General features: G+C 46.2%; 1 protein-coding gene across 1 annotated transcript in view; it reads left to right on the plus strand.

The window, feature by feature from the left end:
• LOC138582434 (inactive dipeptidyl peptidase 10-like) overlaps positions 1-20,340 on the plus strand; it is a 755,097-nt gene that overhangs the window by 220,545 nt on the left and 514,212 nt on the right. Inside the window, exon 4 of the mRNA XM_069653734.1 lies at positions 7,060-7,154. Within this exon, the coding sequence (XP_069509835.1) occupies positions 7,060-7,154 (95 nt within the window). The remainder of the gene's footprint in view (positions 1-7,059; positions 7,155-20,340) is intronic.

Below are 20,340 nucleotides of genomic sequence, written 5' to 3' on the forward strand. Positions count from 1 at the left end.
TCTCTCATCTTACGTGCCATAATTGCACCCATATCTGATGTATCAGGATACTGTACCCTGAGCGCTCTCCAGACATCTGCTCTACAATTATTAAACAGCGCCCCATCGTGCGCTGTGTTATGTGCCGTGACACTTGAATATCCTGCTCTCGTCCAAATGTCATCAGCCCTTTCCCCAAGATTGGCTGTTAGGAGACCTTTAATGTCCCCTATTGCTAACGTATTTCCCCCTGTCATTTATTCAAGTTCATATATCCATTTTCCTGCGACCGTCGCTAAACTGGGAAGTTTACATCTTAGATTATCTTTATCCATTTGTGGCCATGGGATATAATGCGGCCTGACCCCCCTTTCTCCAATAAAGGGAAGTGTGGAACCCAAATCCACAAGCGGCTCCCATTTTCTCCCTATCCATAGTGAGGACAAGAAGACAATGGTTCCTGATCGCCTTCTACCTGGTAATGACCTCAGCCTGCTCACATATGGTGGCAACTCTCCCTTCTTGCTACGCGATTGTCCTTTAGGTCATTCTGGATATGCTATAGGATCTAGGATTCTATCTTTAGGCTGCTCTAGATAAGACCAGTGTACTTCCTTGTCTGCCTGTCTCCCTCAGGACTGGATGCACTTCTTTCCTCCTACCCACGGAAGATTTCTCTCTCTTCATTCAGAGGGTTTGCCCAGACGTGGGTCCCTTGCTCGCTGCGCCACAGTGAACCAGACAGGACCAGGCCTAGCAGTTCGGGCTGGGCTGCTACCTTCGGTGGCGGCAGCTGCTGACTGATTTGCACATGGCTGGTCCCCTTTTGCAATGGTGCAGACGGGCTAAAAAACAGTGGTGTGGAAGATTGCCCAGAGCAATTGCCAGTGGTTTAGATTAATTCGAAACCTTCACCCATCACTTTTGTGGTCAGTTTGTTTCTCCTTGTGAGAGAGGGTATGCCCAGACGTGGGTCCCTTGCTCGCTGTGCCACAGTGAACCAGGCTGCACCTCACTGAGGAGGTCCAACAAGGCCGAAACATGTATGGGGTTGCTTGGTTTTCTGTGCAGAGGGGACCTGGCCTAGAAGTTCGGGCTGGGCTGCTACCTTCGGTGGCGGCAGCTGCTGACTGATTTGCACATGGCTGGTCCCTTTTTGCAATGGTGCAGACGGGCTAAAAAACGGTGGTGTGGAAGGTTGCCCAGAGCAATTGCCAATGGTTTAGATTCATTCGAAACCTTCCACCCATCACTTTTGTGGTCAGTTTGTTTCTCCTTGTGAGAGAGGGTATGCCCAGACGTGGGTCCTTTGCTCGCTGCGCCACAGTGAACCAGGCTGCACCTCACTGAGGAGGTCCAACAAGGCCGAAACATGTCTGGGGTTGCTTGGTTTTCTGTGCAGAGGGGACCAGGCCTAGCAGTTCGGGCTGGGCTGCTACCTTCGGTGGCGGCAGCTGCTGACTGATTTGCACATGGCTGGTCCCCTTTTGCAATGGTGCAGACGGGCTAAAAAACGGTGGTGTGGAAGGTTGCCCAGAGCAATTTCCAGTGGTTTAGATTCATTCGAAACCTTCCACCCATCACTTTTGTGGTCAGTTTGTTTCTCCTTGTGAGAGAGGGTATGCCCAGACGTGGGTCCCTTGCTCGCTGCGCCACAGTGAACCTGGCTGCACCTCACTGAGGAGGTCCAACAAGGCCGAAACATGTCTGGGGTTGCTTGGTTTTCTGTGCAGAGGGGACCTGGCCTAGCAGTTCGGGCTGGGCTGCTACCTTCGGTGGCGGCAGCTGCCGACTGATTTGCACATGGCTGGTCCCCTTTTGCAATGGTGCAGACGGGCTAAAAAACGGTGGTGTGGAAGGTTGCCCAGAGCAATTGCCAGTGGTTTAGATTCATTCGAAACCTTCTACCCATCACTTTTGTGGTCAGTTTGCTTCTCCTTGTGAGAGAGGGTATGCCCAGACGTGGGTCCTTTGCTCGCTGCGCCACAGTGAACCAGGCTGCACCCTCACTGAGGAGGTCCAACAAGGCCGAAACATGTCTGGGGTTGCTTGGTTTTCTGTGCAGAGGGGCCCTGGCCTAGCAGTTCGGGCTGGGCTGCTACATTCGGTGGCGGCAGCTGCTGACTGATTTGCACATGGCTGGTCCCCTTTTGCAATGGTGCAGACGGGCTAAACAACAGTGGTGTGGAAGGTTGCCCAGAGCAATTTCCAGTGGTTTAGATTCATTCGAAACCTTCCACCCATCACTTTTGTGGTCAGTTTGTTTCTCTCTTCATCTGACATATCTTGTCCCCAACTAGTATGACTCTCCCTCTTTCACCCTTGTCTAAAGTCAACCTGTCTTAGGACAAGGCTCTATGCTCAAGACTAAATGAGCTTTTTTCTTCGCCTCATGATTGGGCGATTATAGATCGATCTTCTTTTCCTTTGGTTTTTGTTTCACCTCTTGCTCTCATATCCTGATAAACTTTATCGATCCTATCTCCGATGTTCCCTATCTCGAAGTTCTCATCTATCATAACTTTAAATGGCCCTGACGTTGCTCCATGCGATGGGAGGAACTCCTCTATATCGCTCCATCATATCACTGGTCTCCGCTCCATCAACTCTTTCTGGATGCGATCAATATCGTGCTCTCTGTCTCTTTTTTCACTCCATTTCTTCATCTAACTCTCTTCTTCTTCTTCCTTTCGTCTTTGTGTCCTTTTATCCCTTAATTTCTGCACTTCCTCCTCTTCTCTCTTTCTGTCTTGTTTGACTCGTTCTTCAATTGCTCTCTGCCTGTTGTCTTATTTCCTTTGCTTCTCTGCCCTTTCCTCTTTCTTTTGTTGTTCTTCCTGATACATCTGTTCTCGTCTCTGCCTACTCTCGCTTTTAGGTTCATCCTCTTTCAGTGGCTTTTCTCGTTCCCTGTCTTTCCTATCCTGTTCGTCTGATCTTCCCTTTACCTGACTTCCTCAATACTTTTCCCATCAAGCTTGAGCAATATCTGTTCACCCATCCATTCATTCTGTATGAGTGTTACCTCGTCAGCTTTATACTTTTATCCTTTCCATCTCGTAATCTCTCGTTCTATGTCTCTGGTTACATTGGATCATTTGATTTTCTCATCCTTGTCCTGTAAGAACTTAAAGATCTCCTCCTTTCTTCTAGCCTCTTCTGGACTATCGTCACTGCTATAATCAGGCGGTTCATATATCGGGTTACTATACCCTGTCACTGCTTTTAGTTCCTTCAATGGGTACAATCCTGTACTTTCTGTATCAATGCTTTTTACTTCAAGCAAGGTAAGGGGAGCAGAAGGCTCAACACCTTCCTCTTAACACTGATTGAGCATCCAATCCTCAGGAGGCGGATACTCCCGCTTCTCCTGGTACATTTTCCAGAATTCTAAAATAGCTAACCTCTTCTCCAATTTCTTCCCTGTGTACGCGGTGTACACATATGTGGTCATGTGTTGCAATATCACCTTTGACAATTATCCCCCTTGTGGCCATGGCATGAACATTTTATCTGCTGTGCCCTTTACCCATTCCACACTATACTGTTTGAGTTTAGGCACATGTTTTGGCAGCGTCTTGCACAGATGCATCAGTGGAGTAATATCTTCCATTGTGACAAGTCTCAATTGACTGTCAATACTTACCGCCATTTACACAGATACGTTTCAGAAAAACAGCAACCATGAGCGCACTCCAACCTTTGCTGCTCAAAGCCTTTATTTCTCTATTATCTCAACTTGTTTTTCAGTCGGCGCGGACAATGACCTAAAATAAGTAAACTATTTATATCTTCTTCAACTTTACACAACTTTTTCTTGTCGCTCTTCAACACTTCTTTTCAATTACAAAATACACAAACAGACAAACTAGTCAACTTTTCATATGTACACCATGATACTCCTTTCCCCCTAGCCCCTAAAATACCCTGATTGGAGGTTGAGTCATTCCCTATCATAAACCTGTTTATGTGCCGCCTATTATACCCCACTTGGGGTTTTTAAATGACTCCTTCTAAAGCCTGTCTTGAGGTAGGAAACCAGGTTCTATAAACACTTCTGGTTTTAAACGCTCCTTGTTATATACTAAACAATATTCATTTATACTAGACAACCCCCGTTACTTTTCTACGTTTTCACAATCCCATTCGCTTATTTTGCCATTCCCCACAATCTACTCACCATTCGCTCTTAAACTCTAGGCATTCGGTATCGTCTCCCCTCCTCTTAACCGACCACCATCACATTCTGTCCACTCAGCACCTGTGGAAACTAGAAGGGATTTCATCAAAGGGGGAATCGTCCCACCTATATCCCACCTATATCGATCTTCTTGCACATTTTCTATATCAAACCTTGCAATCTTCGGACTGCATAGTGGAGGGTGTCTGAACATCCAAAACACTGGAAACCTACTGGTCGATGGGCCTTTGAACCATCCTCCCTCTGCTACCACGTGAATCCGTAGGCCCTTTAAGCGAGGTACCGCTATCTGGGATGCATGGGGATGCAGAATTTACTCTCGCACCAATAAGACCGACTCAGGAAGTTGTCAAAATGTAACAGTTTATTTTGCAATAATCTAAAACAGGGAGTACAACAGGCATCAACGGATGTTCGCTCAAGTCTCTCAATGTGTTGCATGAAAAAACACACATTTGTAGCAAAAACCCGTCATTGACGTCATACTACGTGGCAAAGTAAGAAAACCTAACTGGGACTGTGACTGCTCTACAGGGAACATCTACATATACTTTCTATGGGGGCTAGGATTTTGATTGTATCTCTCTAATCAGGTGGACAACTATGCCCACCCCTAGTGCAAAGTCATCTTCGCTGTCATCAAATACACGACATTTCATTGGCTTTCAAACTATAGGACTACTTAATACGTGGCCCTGTACAATTGGTTGGCACGCTTGTTCCCACTTCTGGAATATTCCACTTTCTAGCAGCACGCAAGCTGGTACCCAAGGTGCTTGGAGGATTGGCTTGACCATGCCTGCCCACCTAATTAGCCCATCATCCATCATCACTCCTGCTGTCTGCCATTCAAATTGTCTTTGAACTCGGCCTTGTGAAGTATCACTGCGCCTGAAAATAGAAGGGAGTGTGAGCAAATTTTTATCTTCAAATCTCAAAGTCTATTTTCATCTAGACCATGTGACAGGAGACTGTGTTTGAGCTCTTTCTATCTTATTTAACACTATTAAATGAATAAAACCTGCCACTCATAGGGCCTCATTCCGAGTCCGGCGCTAACCAATGGCGGTAGTAGCGCCTTGGTCAGCACCGGACCCGTACCGGCACCGCCCTGGTGGAATGGGAAATTACCGCCCTATTCCGAGTTGACCAGGGCGGTAATTTCCCATTCCCCAGGGCTCTTCCCCATTCCCAAATGAGCCCCCATAGGACTCAATGGGAATGGGGAAATTGCAAAAAGCCCCTTTGCGCCCTCATCCCTAACGCCTGCTAAAAGCAGGCATTAAGGACGAGGGCGCAAAGGGAACTCGGAATGTGGCGGTAAGGGATTACCGGCACCGGTCTCGTTAACGGTGACCGGTATCCCTTACCGCCATACTCGGAATGAGGCCCATAGTGTTTTTCCATTGCACCTTAACAGGAGCTCGTCTTTGCTTCTCACGTTTATTGTATCTTCTCGAATAGATAACCAGTTTCTTGGCTGTCCCAACCCTTGTCACTGGGCCAGACAAGCCTTCTCAATTCCCCCTTCATTGTCAGCTGTGTTCTTCTACTGCGCCACACTTTCAGCCCTTCTGTTTATGGGGTCCTAGTTTTCTTAAAACACATCGTGGATCATCCAGATTCTATATAGATACATATATATAGATTGGCAGCACCGCCTGCAGTCTATTCACTATGTATAGCCAGCCTTCATGATTATTTAGTCTGCTTGCATTTCAGCATCTGTGCATTTATAAAAATGGCTTGCATTTTCTTCAAGGCTTTTCGTACGTGTAATCTTCATTCCACACATGAAATGTCACTCAATTCTTAACTTCGTCATCAGAATCTGTAGGATTTATATACTTTCTTCTTTGGCATCTCCCTTTGGTGCGTCATATCTGCTTCATGTGACGTCACCAGGCTCTTGCCTTCAACGCTTCACACTTGTTCAAGGACCTCCCTCAAAAGGCTGTCATTTCTTCATGGATACATTATGTAGGGTCTTCTCAATGGATACCTTGTTTCGAGGATTCTTTGTGGAATCGATACCAATACTGGCATTGTGCATGACTCAATTTCCGGCTTCCAACATATGGGCAGAATAGGGGCGGGACTTGGTTCCTCCTCTAAACACCCTTGCACCCCCCTCACACACACACGATCCTCCAGCACAATAGATTCTGCTTGCATATAAGATGCACCAAACCATATCAAGAAGCGTAGCAACAAATATGCATCACTTAGATCTGAGCACGTCTCTGGTGCTTACCGTACAATGTTGTTACATCGCCAATATATTTTTCGATGAGTTTTTTTGCAGAAATATTTTCAACAAAAATATAGGGGGGTGAGTATGGGGATATAAGGGTAGTGGGTGGGAAATATCAAGTGAATAATAGGAGAAGGAAGGGATTGCGGGGTAACCCCCCCAAATAAAAAAACTGCAATGAGTTTAAAAATAAATATTTTGGCAAAAGACTAATGGAAAAAATAACTGGCGATGTAGCAACGTAGAACCGTGCATACATATGGAGTCTAACAGAGCACACTTTGGGTGCATGCTAACCACACACTCTTCAACCCACGCAGCAAGGGGCCTAGCTTTGGGCTAAGGCTTCAGGACAAGGGTCTTATTAGGCCAAGCCAGTGGCAGATGTGCACCTTGCAAATGCAAGATAACATAACACACTCTAGCACAGATACAGGCATGCACTGTGGAGCCACCTAGCAATGGCATGTTTCTGCACGCCTCTACCCTACACCGACACCGACATGTTTCATGATAAGCACTTGCATTCGCAGCCCAGTCTTCTCTCGCATGCCACCATTTTCCACTTCGTGTTTAACAGATGACGCCAATTGATGTTTCCGTGCTCTCCTCTCTGCCTTCCCAGATCGGGAGCTTGTTCTGAACACCAGAGAGGGATATGTCATCCGACTGGACGTGGCAAGCCGAGAACAGGAGACCCTGGTGGAGAACAGCACACTGGTGAGCAGCTCTGCACTCATTCTTTTCCAAGGAACCTGCGGGCCAAATTCTCAAAATACATTTTGTCACAAAAAAAATGTGCCACATACTCAAAGAGCCTTTGAATGTCTGCATCATAGATGCGCACATTCAAATGCCCCTTTTCACCCCTTTGTGCATTTGAGCAACCCAACGTGCATTCCTGTGCGTTTTAATGTGCATTCCGAATTCAGAAACAGGAATGCGCAGGTTTGAGGTTCCTTCCCCTGTGCCTGTTGGGTACAGGGGAATGCGCAAAGCATGAAAGGGGCATTTCTGATCCTGTCATTCATTTTTCTTTAAGTGTGAAAACAGTGGTTTGAAGCCGTTGCTGTCAAACAGAGATAGAAATGCTTTCATTTTTTGTGTACATTTCTTCACAGTCACAGGCCATTTAGGGCGGTTGTCACTGTGCGACACACTCCCAGCTCCTGCATGTGTGCTGGGAGACTGTCATACATTAGACTCTGGAGGGTGCTCTTCTTTTGCTCTGCCGCACAGCCCTCAAGAAATGTGCAGGTCTCCTTTGTGAGTAAGGTGGCCTGCACATTTCTTAAAGTGGTCTTGGAAGGAAAAATCTTGAGGTCTATCTTGAGAGTTCCCCAGTCTGTGCCATGTGAGGTTCTAAAACTGAAATTAGGCGTTCAGCCATTAAGATATACATGGCTGATTGCTAGGTGTAAACTCTGGTGCTCAATGTTGCCAACCTGGCCGGGATCCCTCCTGTCACTAGTAGCCAAGTCTTTCATGACTAGGTCCAATGCCTTTATGGATGGTTTGCAGGGCACCATGAGTAACCACTTGGTCTCAATTGGAATGTCTCTAAGTGATGTCGTGGACAACCGCAAGGGTTTGCTACTCTTAAAAAATACAACTTCTATAAATAAATCCGACTACTACTTTTGTTGCAAAGAACTGAAATGCACGTCCCAAAAAATGACGTGCTGTCGGAGAAGTTTGGACGCAGCCGCTGGTTGGCTGGAGGGAAGCGTGGTGTGCGTCAACATTTTTGGGAAAGCCACCATGGTGTATCGCAGGGCAGTGTGGCGGCGAAAGGGTCTGGAAAATGTACCGAACGGAATGTGCTGGCAGCAATAAGAGAGGGAACAGTTGGGGGGGGGTGAGAATTGGTTCATGTGACATATGTAGGCGAGTACTTTGGGGATTGGAGGCAGCTGTCGTAACGGCCCCATAGCTTCTGCCGTGACCTGTTTGCAGCAACCTCTTTTTTCTGGTGAGTGGTGGCAGGTCAATTGCAGAAGGGGGGTAAATTGCACATGACATAGGTTGGGTGGGAGCGCGGGTGGCTGTGTGCTGCGGATGGAATGCAGTAGTTGGACACATGGTGACATGCATGCGCTGTGGTTGGGGATGCTGTAGTGCAAAGTCATGCAGTGTGAACAGTGGGTGCAGTGTTTGCATACTGTCACTATGGTAGAGGGTATGGTTGAAGGGCAGCTAATATGTGCTTGGATAGTGTGCTGTGTGCACAATGCGTGCAGTATGGCCAATGTTTGTAAACATGTTGTGAAGTTGGCAGTGACACAATACTTCCTGAGTGTAAGTGGGTAAGACAATAGTATGGGAATGAAAGGGCATAAGGGTGCCGGACACAGTGTAATGTTTATACATTTTGGTTACTGTTGCATGTAACGCTTTGCATGTCCATTGCGGTGTGGAGGTTGGTTAGGAGTCCTGGTGCCAGTGGTGCGTATGTGCATAGTGGTAGTTGGTGACATGCTGACATGCATAGTTGCAGTACGGTGCAAGGAATGTGTGCAAGGAGCACACCCTCTGGAGCAATGCAGGTTTCACAGTGCATGAGGCACAGGGTGGCGATCTTTGGAGAATGGATGTGGAGCACATTGTTAACGTGCTAAAGCACCACAATTCAGTTGCAAAGCCTGTATTGTGCATTGCCTGGTTGTGGTGATAGTGCTGTGTGCAGACTTGTTGAAGTAGGCCCAATGTTGTGAAAATGGTGTGCTTAGTGACACAATACTTTGCGAATGGCTGTGGGTAGGGGTGGTGAAGGCTGTGGTATGTTTGTGGATTCTGGTAATTGCAACCTGTTTTCGTGAATGGGCGTTTTATGGTGTGGGGGAGTTGGGGTGAAGTGCTGCTTCCTACGTATGTTACGTTCATGCATAATTTTAGCTGCCCACATGGGCGTTATGTTAACTGTTGCAATTTGTTGCTGCATAGGGCCATGGCGGTGTACCGGTTTGGTAGGAGTGCTGGGGCAGTGGTGTGTATGTGGATTGTCTTAGTTGCTGAAATGGTGACATGCGTGGTGGCATAACATTGCTGTGTGTGTGTTGAAGGCCTAGACTATTGAGTGCATGGCCAAAGGCCATAGGCCTTAGGCCATTCACTCAAGAGCCTAGGCTTTGAGGACACCCAGGGCAGTAATGCTTTTTTGAATGTGCATCACTTAGAGAGTGGTGACATGTGAGGAATGGTTGTGGAGCACATTTCAGCCCTTATAGGCCAGTGTTGCAAACAGAATGTGGGTAGGTTGGCAGTGCCACTACACTTTGTGAATGGAAGTGGGTACGCCCATAGTATGTGATTGAAATTGCACAGCGATACGTCAGAGAGTGTTGTGTTTGTACATTATGGTAAATGTTGCAATTTGTTGCTGCATAGCTCCATGGTGGTGCGCTGTGTTTGGAGATGCTGCATTGAAAAGGCACGCAGTGTGAGCTCTGGGTACAGTGTTTGCATACTGTCAGTATGGTGGAGCGTATGGTTGAAGGGCAGCTTATATCTGCTTGGATAGTGTGCTGTGTGCACAGTGGAGGTTGGTTAGGCGTGCTGGTGCCAGTGGTGTGTATGTGCATAGTGGTAGTTGGTGACATGCTGGCATGCATGGTTGCATTACGGTGTGGGGAGTGTGTACAAGGAGCACATCCACTGGAGCAATGCAGGTTTGACAGTGTATGAGGCACAGGGTGGTGATCTTTGGAGAATTGGTGTGAAGCACATTGTGGACGTGCTACAGCACCACAGGTGAGTTGCAAAGCGTGTATTGTGCATTCCATTGTTGTGGTGATAGTTGCAACATTTTACAGTATTTGGTGTGCGGCAGGAGATGTTGAAGTGAGAAGTTGCGTGTGGGGATAAGCCAATCAGGGTGTGGTTAACGGGAATGGGAGGTTAAACTGTTGTACATTATACTCTGCGTACTGAGGGTGGCTGACATGGTGAAACGCATTGTGTTCACGGTAGGTGATCCCTTTCTCATAGATTTGCACAACTATGCCCTGCAAAGACACTTTGAAGGCAATTGTGTTTTGCAAGGAGTGGAAGCATCGTGGAACCCTGTGTATGAGTGCAATTTTGCCGATATGCAAGCACTTTGCAAAGACCTCGCCACTTTTCCAGTAGTAGATGTTATCGTCATCCATTACAGCGGCATGTATACAGGTTACTTGGCTTGCTTACATTTTTTCCGTAGACTGAGGAGATTGCTGGATGTCATGAGGATGCTGTTCCCCACCGCCAAGCTGCTTTTCTCATCCATAATACCACAAAGAGTATGGCCCACTGCAAATGGAGGTTGCTCCGAGGCAGACGCAGGAAGGTGTCTCATCAACAGAAGCATGTATAGTTTTGTGTCCGCTCGTGGAATGTTCTTCTGCAACAATGACCTCATTAGTTGTGGAAATGCAGAATCTTTCCAAGAAAATGGTATTTTGTTGTCACCCATTGGCAATGCAATTTTGTTTGCTTATTTACAGGATGCAGTGAAGAGTTTACTGTACTAATGGGAGCACAAGAAAACACAAAAGGTAATAAAAACTGAAAAAAGGTGCTTCTGTAGAAGCATCTAAACAACAAACAACCAACAGGCTCTTTTAAGAGCCGCCCCTTACCACGAACTCCCCCTCCACCTCCCCTGGTTGCAAGTTATTCCCCCACGGCCGCATACAGCACGAAAGCCACATCCGGGGATTTTGCGAATAGCGGCTGTGAAAATGGAACTGTGGGGATTGTCCAATCAGATGCCTAGAGTGTGGGGCAATAGGAAGAGGGACTTCTGCTTCACTCTGCCCCGGCCCTCAACGTACTTGGGGACCCGCATGTGCCACATTCGGCGCTTCTCACCATGCTGGCCTATGAAAATGGGACTGTAGCGATTGTCCTATCAGGCCGTGCTCAGGGTGTGCGTCACAAGAAAGCACGCCAATAGGAAGAAGGACTCCTCCTGCTTTACTGGGGTGCAGCCCTCGTGGTACTTGGAGAAAGGCACCTGACACATTCTGCGCTTCTCAGCATGCTGGCCAATGGAAATGGGATTCAGGGTGTATGTGACAGGAAAGAGCACCAATAGGGAGAAGAACTCCTCCTGCTTCACTGGGGCACGGCCCTTGCACTAGTTCGGAAGGCCACATTGTGCCCTTGTAAGCATGCTGGCCAATGGGAATGTGCCTGTCGTGATTATCCAATTAGCTTCTTAGGTTCCGCCTCACAGGAAGGGGCGGTAACACAATCTTACTGTACTTCCTGCACTCAGACTGGCAGAAATGGAGAGATGCAGAGTGCTGTTACTGGGTGATGGCTTTGTGGTAGATTTGCACAGGTTTGCCCAGGAAAAAGACTTGCATGGCAATGTCGGGTTGGAAGGAGTGGAGGGAATGTGGTGCGCTGTCGATGTATGCAATTTCGGCGTTGTCATTGACCTTTGCAAGAAGTGGTCACTTGCGGCCCTTTCCATGTTGTCGTGCTACACTACGGAGCTCATCATGTGGTAAGTGCCCCTTCTTCATATGTGGTGCATTAACTGAAGAGATTGTTGAAACAGTGAGGTGTTTTTTTTCCCACTTCGAAAATTCTATTCTCTTCTATACCGGCAAGAAGAATGTGGGACTGTTGGAACGCAGTTTCTTCCGACACAGAGGGCCAAAAGTGTACCGTGAATGGAAAAGTGGCTACCTGTGGAAGCAATTTTGGAATGTTCTTCTGCAACAATGACATCATTGGGTGTACATATGCGGTTTTCTTCCATGACAATGCCATGTCTTTGTTGGACATTGGCATTGGTTTTTTGTTGCAGCATCTACAAGATGCATTGAAGATCTTACTATAAGAATGTGCGGAGTACAGGAAAAGAAAAATCTGTAAAAAAAGCGAAAAATCCTTTTTATTATCCATACCACTAACAAGACTATGCACCTGTTGTAATGCAGTTTGTCCACTGCAAGAGGACGGAAGATGTATCAGCAATGCAAGCATGTCTACATTTTTGTATGATGTTGCAATGTTTTTCTGCAAGATTGACATCATTCTTTTGAGATCTTGCGTGCTGCCGAAGTGTCCCCAGAACACCCCAGAACACGGGCGAACACTGAAGAGCCGGGAAGAAACAGTGCGAAGCCGCCACCGACTGAGAGTAAGCCGGCAGAGGACACCGAGCAGGTCGAGCTTCCGGCCATCCTCTCAAATGAACTGGAAAACGACTACTGAGTCTGTATTTCATTGCATCGCCCTGCACTGTTGAAGCCCAGCTACCTTTGGAGTAAATGCTGCCCTTGTTGTCTGTTTTGTACTGCTACTTTTGCTGCAATAAGAAAGACTTCATCTTTTAACACAAGAGCTTCTGCTAAATCATTTTACAATACATTGCTGCAAAAAATGCGGCCTTTTGCCATGACAATTTCCAATATTGGTAATGGTGTTTTGTAGTAGCATCTACAGGATGCGGTGAGGAGCTTATTGTAAATGAGTAGAATGCACAAATATAAAAATTTCGATAGGAACCACAAAAATAGTTTTTCCTTAAAAGCATCTATAGAAACGCTGTCTTGGTTGAATTGTATTCCGCCACGTCTGCACACAGCACAAAAAGTATGCAGAAACCCTGTTCCAGGATTCCACATCTGGGCCATTTGCAGAATGGTGCGCATACAAATGGGTCTGTGGAAGCTAGGACATTGTGCAATAAAGCTTCCGGGTGTGGTGAGAGTAAGAATGTTTTGGAAGTGTAACGTTAGCACATTAGTCACCAACGGATTATTACTGCACTCTATATGATGTTGTTAGCAGGTAATTGCAATAGCTACCCAAGGGTGGGCAGGGACTTAGACACGCATTGCGAATGAAAGCCGTCGACTTCAACTCGGTCCCAATACGCACTGTGTTCCTTTCATCTTGCATGTGAACAAAGGCCCACTCTACAAGTTGCTATCAACAGTACAAAAGAACAGCAAATGTATATATCGAACGTCTCATGCACTACTCCTAGACAGCTTGTGCAGTGGCGCTACCATATGTGTGAATGTCTTACCAAGGGTAATTTCTTCTCGCACTTATAGCTCTGCAGCATAATCTATGTCATATATTACACCACAAAGCTGCAATGTGTACGTCTTTTAATATATCAATGTGTGCATCCAAGAAAATATTCCCTCACTTGATGGTACGCCATTAGTGGTATCTGTACCATTTATGGAGAAGAGTACATTTTGCCACATAGGAGTGCTTTTCATCAGGAGACACGCAGTTTTATTAGGAAGCGCAACAAGACAGTTGTTCAGGCAGCGGCATGCAGCCACAATACTTTTGTTACCGGCACTGTTAATATTTGCCATACAACGATTTTGTGGTTTACTCAGCTGTGCTTACATGTAACTGTCAGGGATTTAGCAAGCAGCTACAGTGTTTACATTTTCCACACTCACTACTGATTGTCATATGTGTAGTGCAATATTTTAGGTACTTGAACAAACCATACTGAGGAACTTGCTACGTAAGCACACATTGCTAAGTGTAGAGATGGTGTGTCAGTTTCATACCTAATGGAACGACAAGCAGCTCATCAATCATGGCAATGGCCCATTTAACACGCCCACTGTATACTAGAGCATCCTGCTCCTTGCTCCCAATAGGCCCCAGGCATCCAGGCGTGACGCTGTCATAAAACGGTATCTTTGCAACACGAAATCCGTATGCCGCAGCGAAGTTTGAAATGAGGTAGTGTGTGACATGATTCGGTAGGCGTGGGACAGGGCACCATTACCAGGTGACAGAGGATGAAATACGCATACATATAGCTGGGCAACTGCTAGACGTCCGGTGCCACGACTAATTTAAAAGGGAATGAGAAGATGTGGACATGAGGCAGGTTTTGTAGTCTTATGGACACTTCCATTGCCATTGAACATACGCCGGCCACATGCACTCTCAGTAGGAAACCTCCATTTTGCTTACCTCCAGGCATCTAGGGCAGCACTGTGCGCTACAGAGTCACAATGCATTGACAGCACCAAAGCAACAAATATGCACACACTCACAGTTTACATGTACACGTTTCATTTGTAAGAAACATCTGCAGTATTTGGACAGGGGGAAGGGTACTAGTCATTGTTTAGCAATTGTTCAATTTTTACGTACTGGCTGTGCACGTTACTTTTTACAGTGTCTCATAGATTTTGTGTGGCTACGTTCTGTTGCGGAAGAGGTGCTGCTATTGATGTATTCCTTCAATGTAAAGTACGTCCTACACACAAACATATGTGTGAAATGTACATAAAGCAATACATATTACTTACATTTTTTTCTTAGACTGTGCTGCTTGTCCATGCAAATAGTATTGTTACTTATTTAGGGAAGAGGGATGTTATCTTCCTGCTATTCTAGGGTTCTTGGCATTGTTGCAAGAAAAAAAACAAATACCATGGTTTGTTATTGTGGTACACTGCAGAAACTAAGCATTAATAGGAGACACTTCAGTGTACTTACCACATTGGAGTTACGTTTTGCTCTCAATACTTTGCATTCCTTACTCTGCTTCTGTCTTCGTTTTCATGTGTTGCAGCAGTGTGGTAATATTGCTGGATGCACACATGACTTTGTGTACTGGTGCTTTCCATTATGGTGCATACTGTATGCCTTTGGTCTGTTTGTTTCACAAATACAGAGTTTGCGCACTTACCTTACTTCATTCTCCTTCCAATCTAGATACATGGTCCGATTTATACATGTTTATTCAGTTTGATGAATGGTAGTAGTATGTAATACAACGAATGCTGTTTCCAGCAGTTGGAATGCTAACCACTATATGCGCTCACATGTACAGTTTGTGGTTATTGAAGAGGGAGCCAGACCTGTGATGTCATCAGTGATGTCATCAATGACATTTGTGATGTAATCTTTGATGTCATGGGTGTTAGTCCTTGCAGAGCACAGTGGTAGCGTGAGTTAGGGTTGCGTACCGTACCATAACTTGCGAATTTCTGGGGTTTTTAGGTTTTACTTGTAACCATAACGTTCTTGTAGGAAAGTTTTTCCATTGAATTTCATAGGTTTTTTAGTGGTGCAACTTCACCATAACATCCCTTTAACAACGTTTTTTGTTAGTGTATATATATATATATATATATATATGTTTATGTCTATATTAATTCGGTGGTATCAATGTGTAGCTCAGACTCCCCAGTAGCATAAATCACTGTCATGCTCCATAAGAAATGTGTTCTTCGCAGGTTTAAACACTTCCGCTCTTGTCGCTGTACCGTTTGTTGCTGTAATAATGATTCGTAGTTTACTCAATTCCAGTATAATCCAAGTTCCAGTTTACACAATTCCAGGATACTCCCAGTTTATATCACACAATTTCAGTACGTTCCTAATTTACTGTTTTGCAGTGCTGGCCTGCCAATAGCCCCTAACCCCTCCCTTCACCCCAACTGCAACATCTGAGGGGGAGCCTCCAGGGCCCCCAGCACACTGCCACTGCGCGTGCCTTCCTGGCAGGCTGTTCTAAATGCAACTTGGGTTACAGTGCAATTCACTTGATTGATTTTCTTGCAGATTCAGTCAAATGTAGCAAGCGTCAGTTTCTAGATAGTGCATCACCACAGCTCAGGGTTTCATAAAGCTCAGGGCTGCCACACCCTGATGTCTGCTGTTGTATTCTCTGTGCATGGTGACAAGCATGCATCCATGCAGACAGAACATGGTTTTCTTCACCCGTCACAGAATGTGCCTGAAACAGGTTGGGGATATGGGTCAGCTCAATATTCCCCTATACCAGTCACAGGCAAATACAGGCACAGGGTGAGGTCAGGGGAGTTGCCCCATGCTGGCTGACTAAAGTCCTGGGAAGGGTTGGTCTTCTAAGGGGGGGTCACACAATACTGTGTATGCCATTAGGCTTCAGGATCGTGTGTGCTAATCGCAAAAGTAGGTGAGGAGGTGGTGTAGCTCTAGTGCACAGAGACTCCTTTCATAGTCTCAAAACCCTCCATTGACACCATCCCAGACTTTGAATTGCTCGCTCTGACCTGCTTCATCTCTCTTACAGTCACACTTAGCTTCCTCTTAATCTACAGACATCCTTCCTAAAGCTGACATCAACGCCATCTAACTGCAGTTGGAGATTTCGACATCTGGCTAGAGAAAGCAGACAACGCTATTACAAAGTCACTTGGCGTGAAAACTCAATGCATTGTACCTCAAACAGATGGTTAAGGGTTCCACCCACATAGCTGGACACACCATGGATGGCATTGTTTTGCAATGAAAACCTAATCAATGTCTACTACCCAATTCACTCCGGTGTAGATCACTTATTTATCCTGTTAACAATATTCACAGAGGTAAAATAACCACCTTCAAAAGAACCATCGACCATGACCAAACCATGGAAAGAAATACACATCAACTCCCCACTAGAAAGACTAGAAGCAACCAAATCTACTGTCCCCGCAGATGGGCTAACAACCACACTGGATTCAAAACTCCACCACGTCCACAACTGGACTATATCTGTGTTGGACTGCATTGCCCCTAAGAAACCTTTCAAAAATTCTCAAAAATAGAAACAAGCCAAATGGTTCACAAACACACTAAATTACCTAAAAAAAAATCACAAACTACAAAAGATCTGGAGAAAGACTAATCTAGACACTAGCAAATTCCCCTACCATAACAGTTACATCTTTACAGGGCTGAAGTACTGAAAGCAAAGAATGCACACTACTCCACACGCATTGATTCCGCGCATCACAGCAAAAGGGACATGTATAAGATCATCAGAGAATTTAAAAACCTGACAGTCTGCAACACAACTGCTCCCCCTAAACAAGAGCTCTGTGACCATATCACTGCAGACTTCAACCAAAAGATCCTCCACATCGAGTATCACCTTGACAGCAAAAGATGCTCCCTTCCACAGGCTACCAACGAGATCCCACCAATACCCCCCACTACCTCCTCTTTATGGGGTTTCTGCCTTCTGTCTGTAGAAGACATACAAGCTACCATTGGCTAATGCAACCCATCAGGATCCATGTCCCGCCAATCTTTACAATCCTGAATCCTGAAATCACCAGAGTTGTTGCCCATCTTTCTTATCCCTCCATAATGACTCCATCAGTACTGGAAGAGTCCTAGCTCAGTTGAAATCTGCATACAACAGGTAAATGCTTAAAAAGCTCAGAGCTTTGTGACCCAGCCAGCTATCATCCGACCTCAAATACGCCTTTCATTGCAAAACCTGTGGTGACATTCATATATCGAAACAGACCAACTCCTGAATGAGGCACACCACAGATTCAGACCTTCTAGGTATACAGAATCAGCTCTGTGCTCCATCTGGGATACACTTAAAAACAATTTGGATGAAAACTCAGAGAGTGAACTCATCCTGCTCGACATCTCAGCCACTTTTGACACCATCAGTCACAAGATCCTCCAAAAAAGACTGGAAGATATTGGTAGTAAAGAAACAGCTCTACAACGGCTCTCCTCCTTCCTCAAGGGTAGAACAGAAACCACTACCTTGGGCCCCTACAATTCCTGGCCTCACCCACTTACCTGTGTAATACCCCCAAGGAACCACACTCTCACCTCTACTTTTCAATGTCTACATTACACCCCTACTAGACATCATCAATAAATCTGTTATCTCCTGCTACAACTATGTGGATGTCACACTAATGATCTACATATTTGTGAACCACCCACCACCAATCGCCTGAGACAATAAAAACTGCCTTGCACAGGTGGATGCAGGGATGACAGCAAACAGACTTAAACAAACCCTAGCAAAACAGAGCTGATGCTCTGTAATCCTGCAGGTTCTAACTCCACCACAATCCCTTGGCATGGCGAGATGGGCCCCTTCCCAAACCAGTCAACCATAGTAAGACATCTTGGAACAGCAATGGACAACACCCTCACACTTGATCCACAGGTCAAAGCCATAGTTGAAGCTGTTTCTCCCAGCTGTGCATGCTACCCCACATCTCACCTTACTTAACATTCATCCACAGTCCTAGGCCACAATTTCTCTAATATTATCCAAACTAGACTATGCAAGCAGCCTTTACATCGGACTCCTGGATTACCTAATGCAGAAACTTCAAAGGGCAAAACTTCTTCTCGGAATGAATCATTTTGAGCATATCACGTCGGCATTACGTATTCTGCACTGATTCCCATTTTTAAAAAAGGGTTAATTTCATAACCTTGTGCATGTTCTATCGTTCATACTATGGAGGGGGGCCTTTCTCCTTCAGTAGTAAACTTCAACACGGATCTATGTAATCACTGCGCCGCCCGCAACTCCAATGCCAAAAATGCCGCCCGCAACGCCAACGCCTTCCCACCCCCCCAACCGCAACTCAAACACACTTACTTTTAGGGCGGCAAACTTCTGCTTGTGCCTCCCGCACTCTGCAATCCCTGCAGTGTCAGCTCCTCCCACTAACGTGAGTTGGAGCTGACGCCACAGGGTGCTTTTTACATTTTATTTATTTTTTTACCTTTTTTTAACTTGTCCTCCGCTTTCTAAAATGGTAAGCGGGGGACACCACCGCAACTCCCGACCCCCATTACTGCACCCAGGAAATGCGGGGGGGACCCCGCAATCCCCGCTCTGCTTGGGCGCAGTAAATGTCACCCTCATTTTGTGTGCCTCCAAAGTCTCAGTGACTGTGGGGGCGCACAAATGAGGGCGACATTTTTGTACGATACCCTTCAACACTACATTGCTCCCAGAACTCGTAGGTCCCCAACTTAAACAAGAAACGGCAAAAGGGATACTCTTTGGCGTGAATAGGCTGCACACTGCAGAATGAACAAGGCTCTCGGTGTAAAGTGAGCATTTTTTTTCTTTTGTTTTGATGGCCCGGCTGGCTCCAATTAGCATAATAATAAATGTGTTGTGTGTGTGTGTGTGAGAGAGAGAGAGAGAGAGAGAGAGAGTGAGCAGTCAGCCAACAAAGGTTGCTTGGCAACCAAACAGGACTATAGAATCTTCTTTGCCCAAGCTCACAGTGCAGTTAACTTGTAAGTTGTTTCATGACTTCAGTCTTGCGTTTTCACTTTGCCCATGACCGAGAGAGCCCTTGGGTGCCACGTGCGGTGCAGCGTGTAGTGACTGAGTGAATGTCTTGCTGGGCCTCAATAACTGATGATGGAATGTTGACACATGTGTATGACAAACAGCTCAGGAGAATGTTGAAGAGTGCTTGATGTTCTGAAGGAGTCAGTTGAGGGCGTGAGCTGGAATGTAGCTTCATGACCGCTCAGGAGGGAGCGGACATGGGTAGTAAAGGTAGCCAGCCCGAGCTAAGGCAGGCCCGATCGAAGCGAGGGATTCAGCTTAGGGTTTGGCCCGTTAGCAGCAATGTCCGCCTTCCTGAATGGGCATGAAAGCCTTTCGCACTCCAGGGTTCATCCAGGGTGCGAATGGCCTTCGTTATTTTTCCTATGGAGTTTCGCAGCCGATCTCCCAAGGAAAAAAGAAAAACGAATTGAAAAAAAGATGGCCACGCCAAATGGAAATGGGACTCAGTGCCTTTTCCCTGTCTTTGGTGGCGGCAGGGAGACAGGACAAGCAGCGGGACCAGAACACAGAGCTCCGGTCCCTCAGGTAAGTGGGGATGGAGAGAGAAGTTGGGAAAGGGTATCAGGTGATTTTGGTTTGAGGCAACAGGGAGAGGCCTCAAGTTGCCTCCTCACATTAACAACAAACAAAAAATGACGCCACCTGGGGATGGTACGGGGGTGCTGGGACAGCGTGAGGAGAATGTCTATTCTCGCCCACTGTTCCAGGTACCTGGTGGCTGAGCGCCCTTCGACGAGTGCAAATGAATGAGAATAGCGAGTGGGTATTACAAGAGTAACTGGATCCTTTAAATACCTGTAAATAAAGTAA

Source organism: Ambystoma mexicanum, chromosome 3q, assembly GCF_040938575.1.
Source record: "Ambystoma mexicanum isolate Mex_15411 chromosome 3q, UKY_AmexF1_1, whole genome shotgun sequence".
NCBI lineage: Eukaryota > Metazoa > Chordata > Amphibia > Caudata > Ambystomatidae > Ambystoma > Ambystoma mexicanum.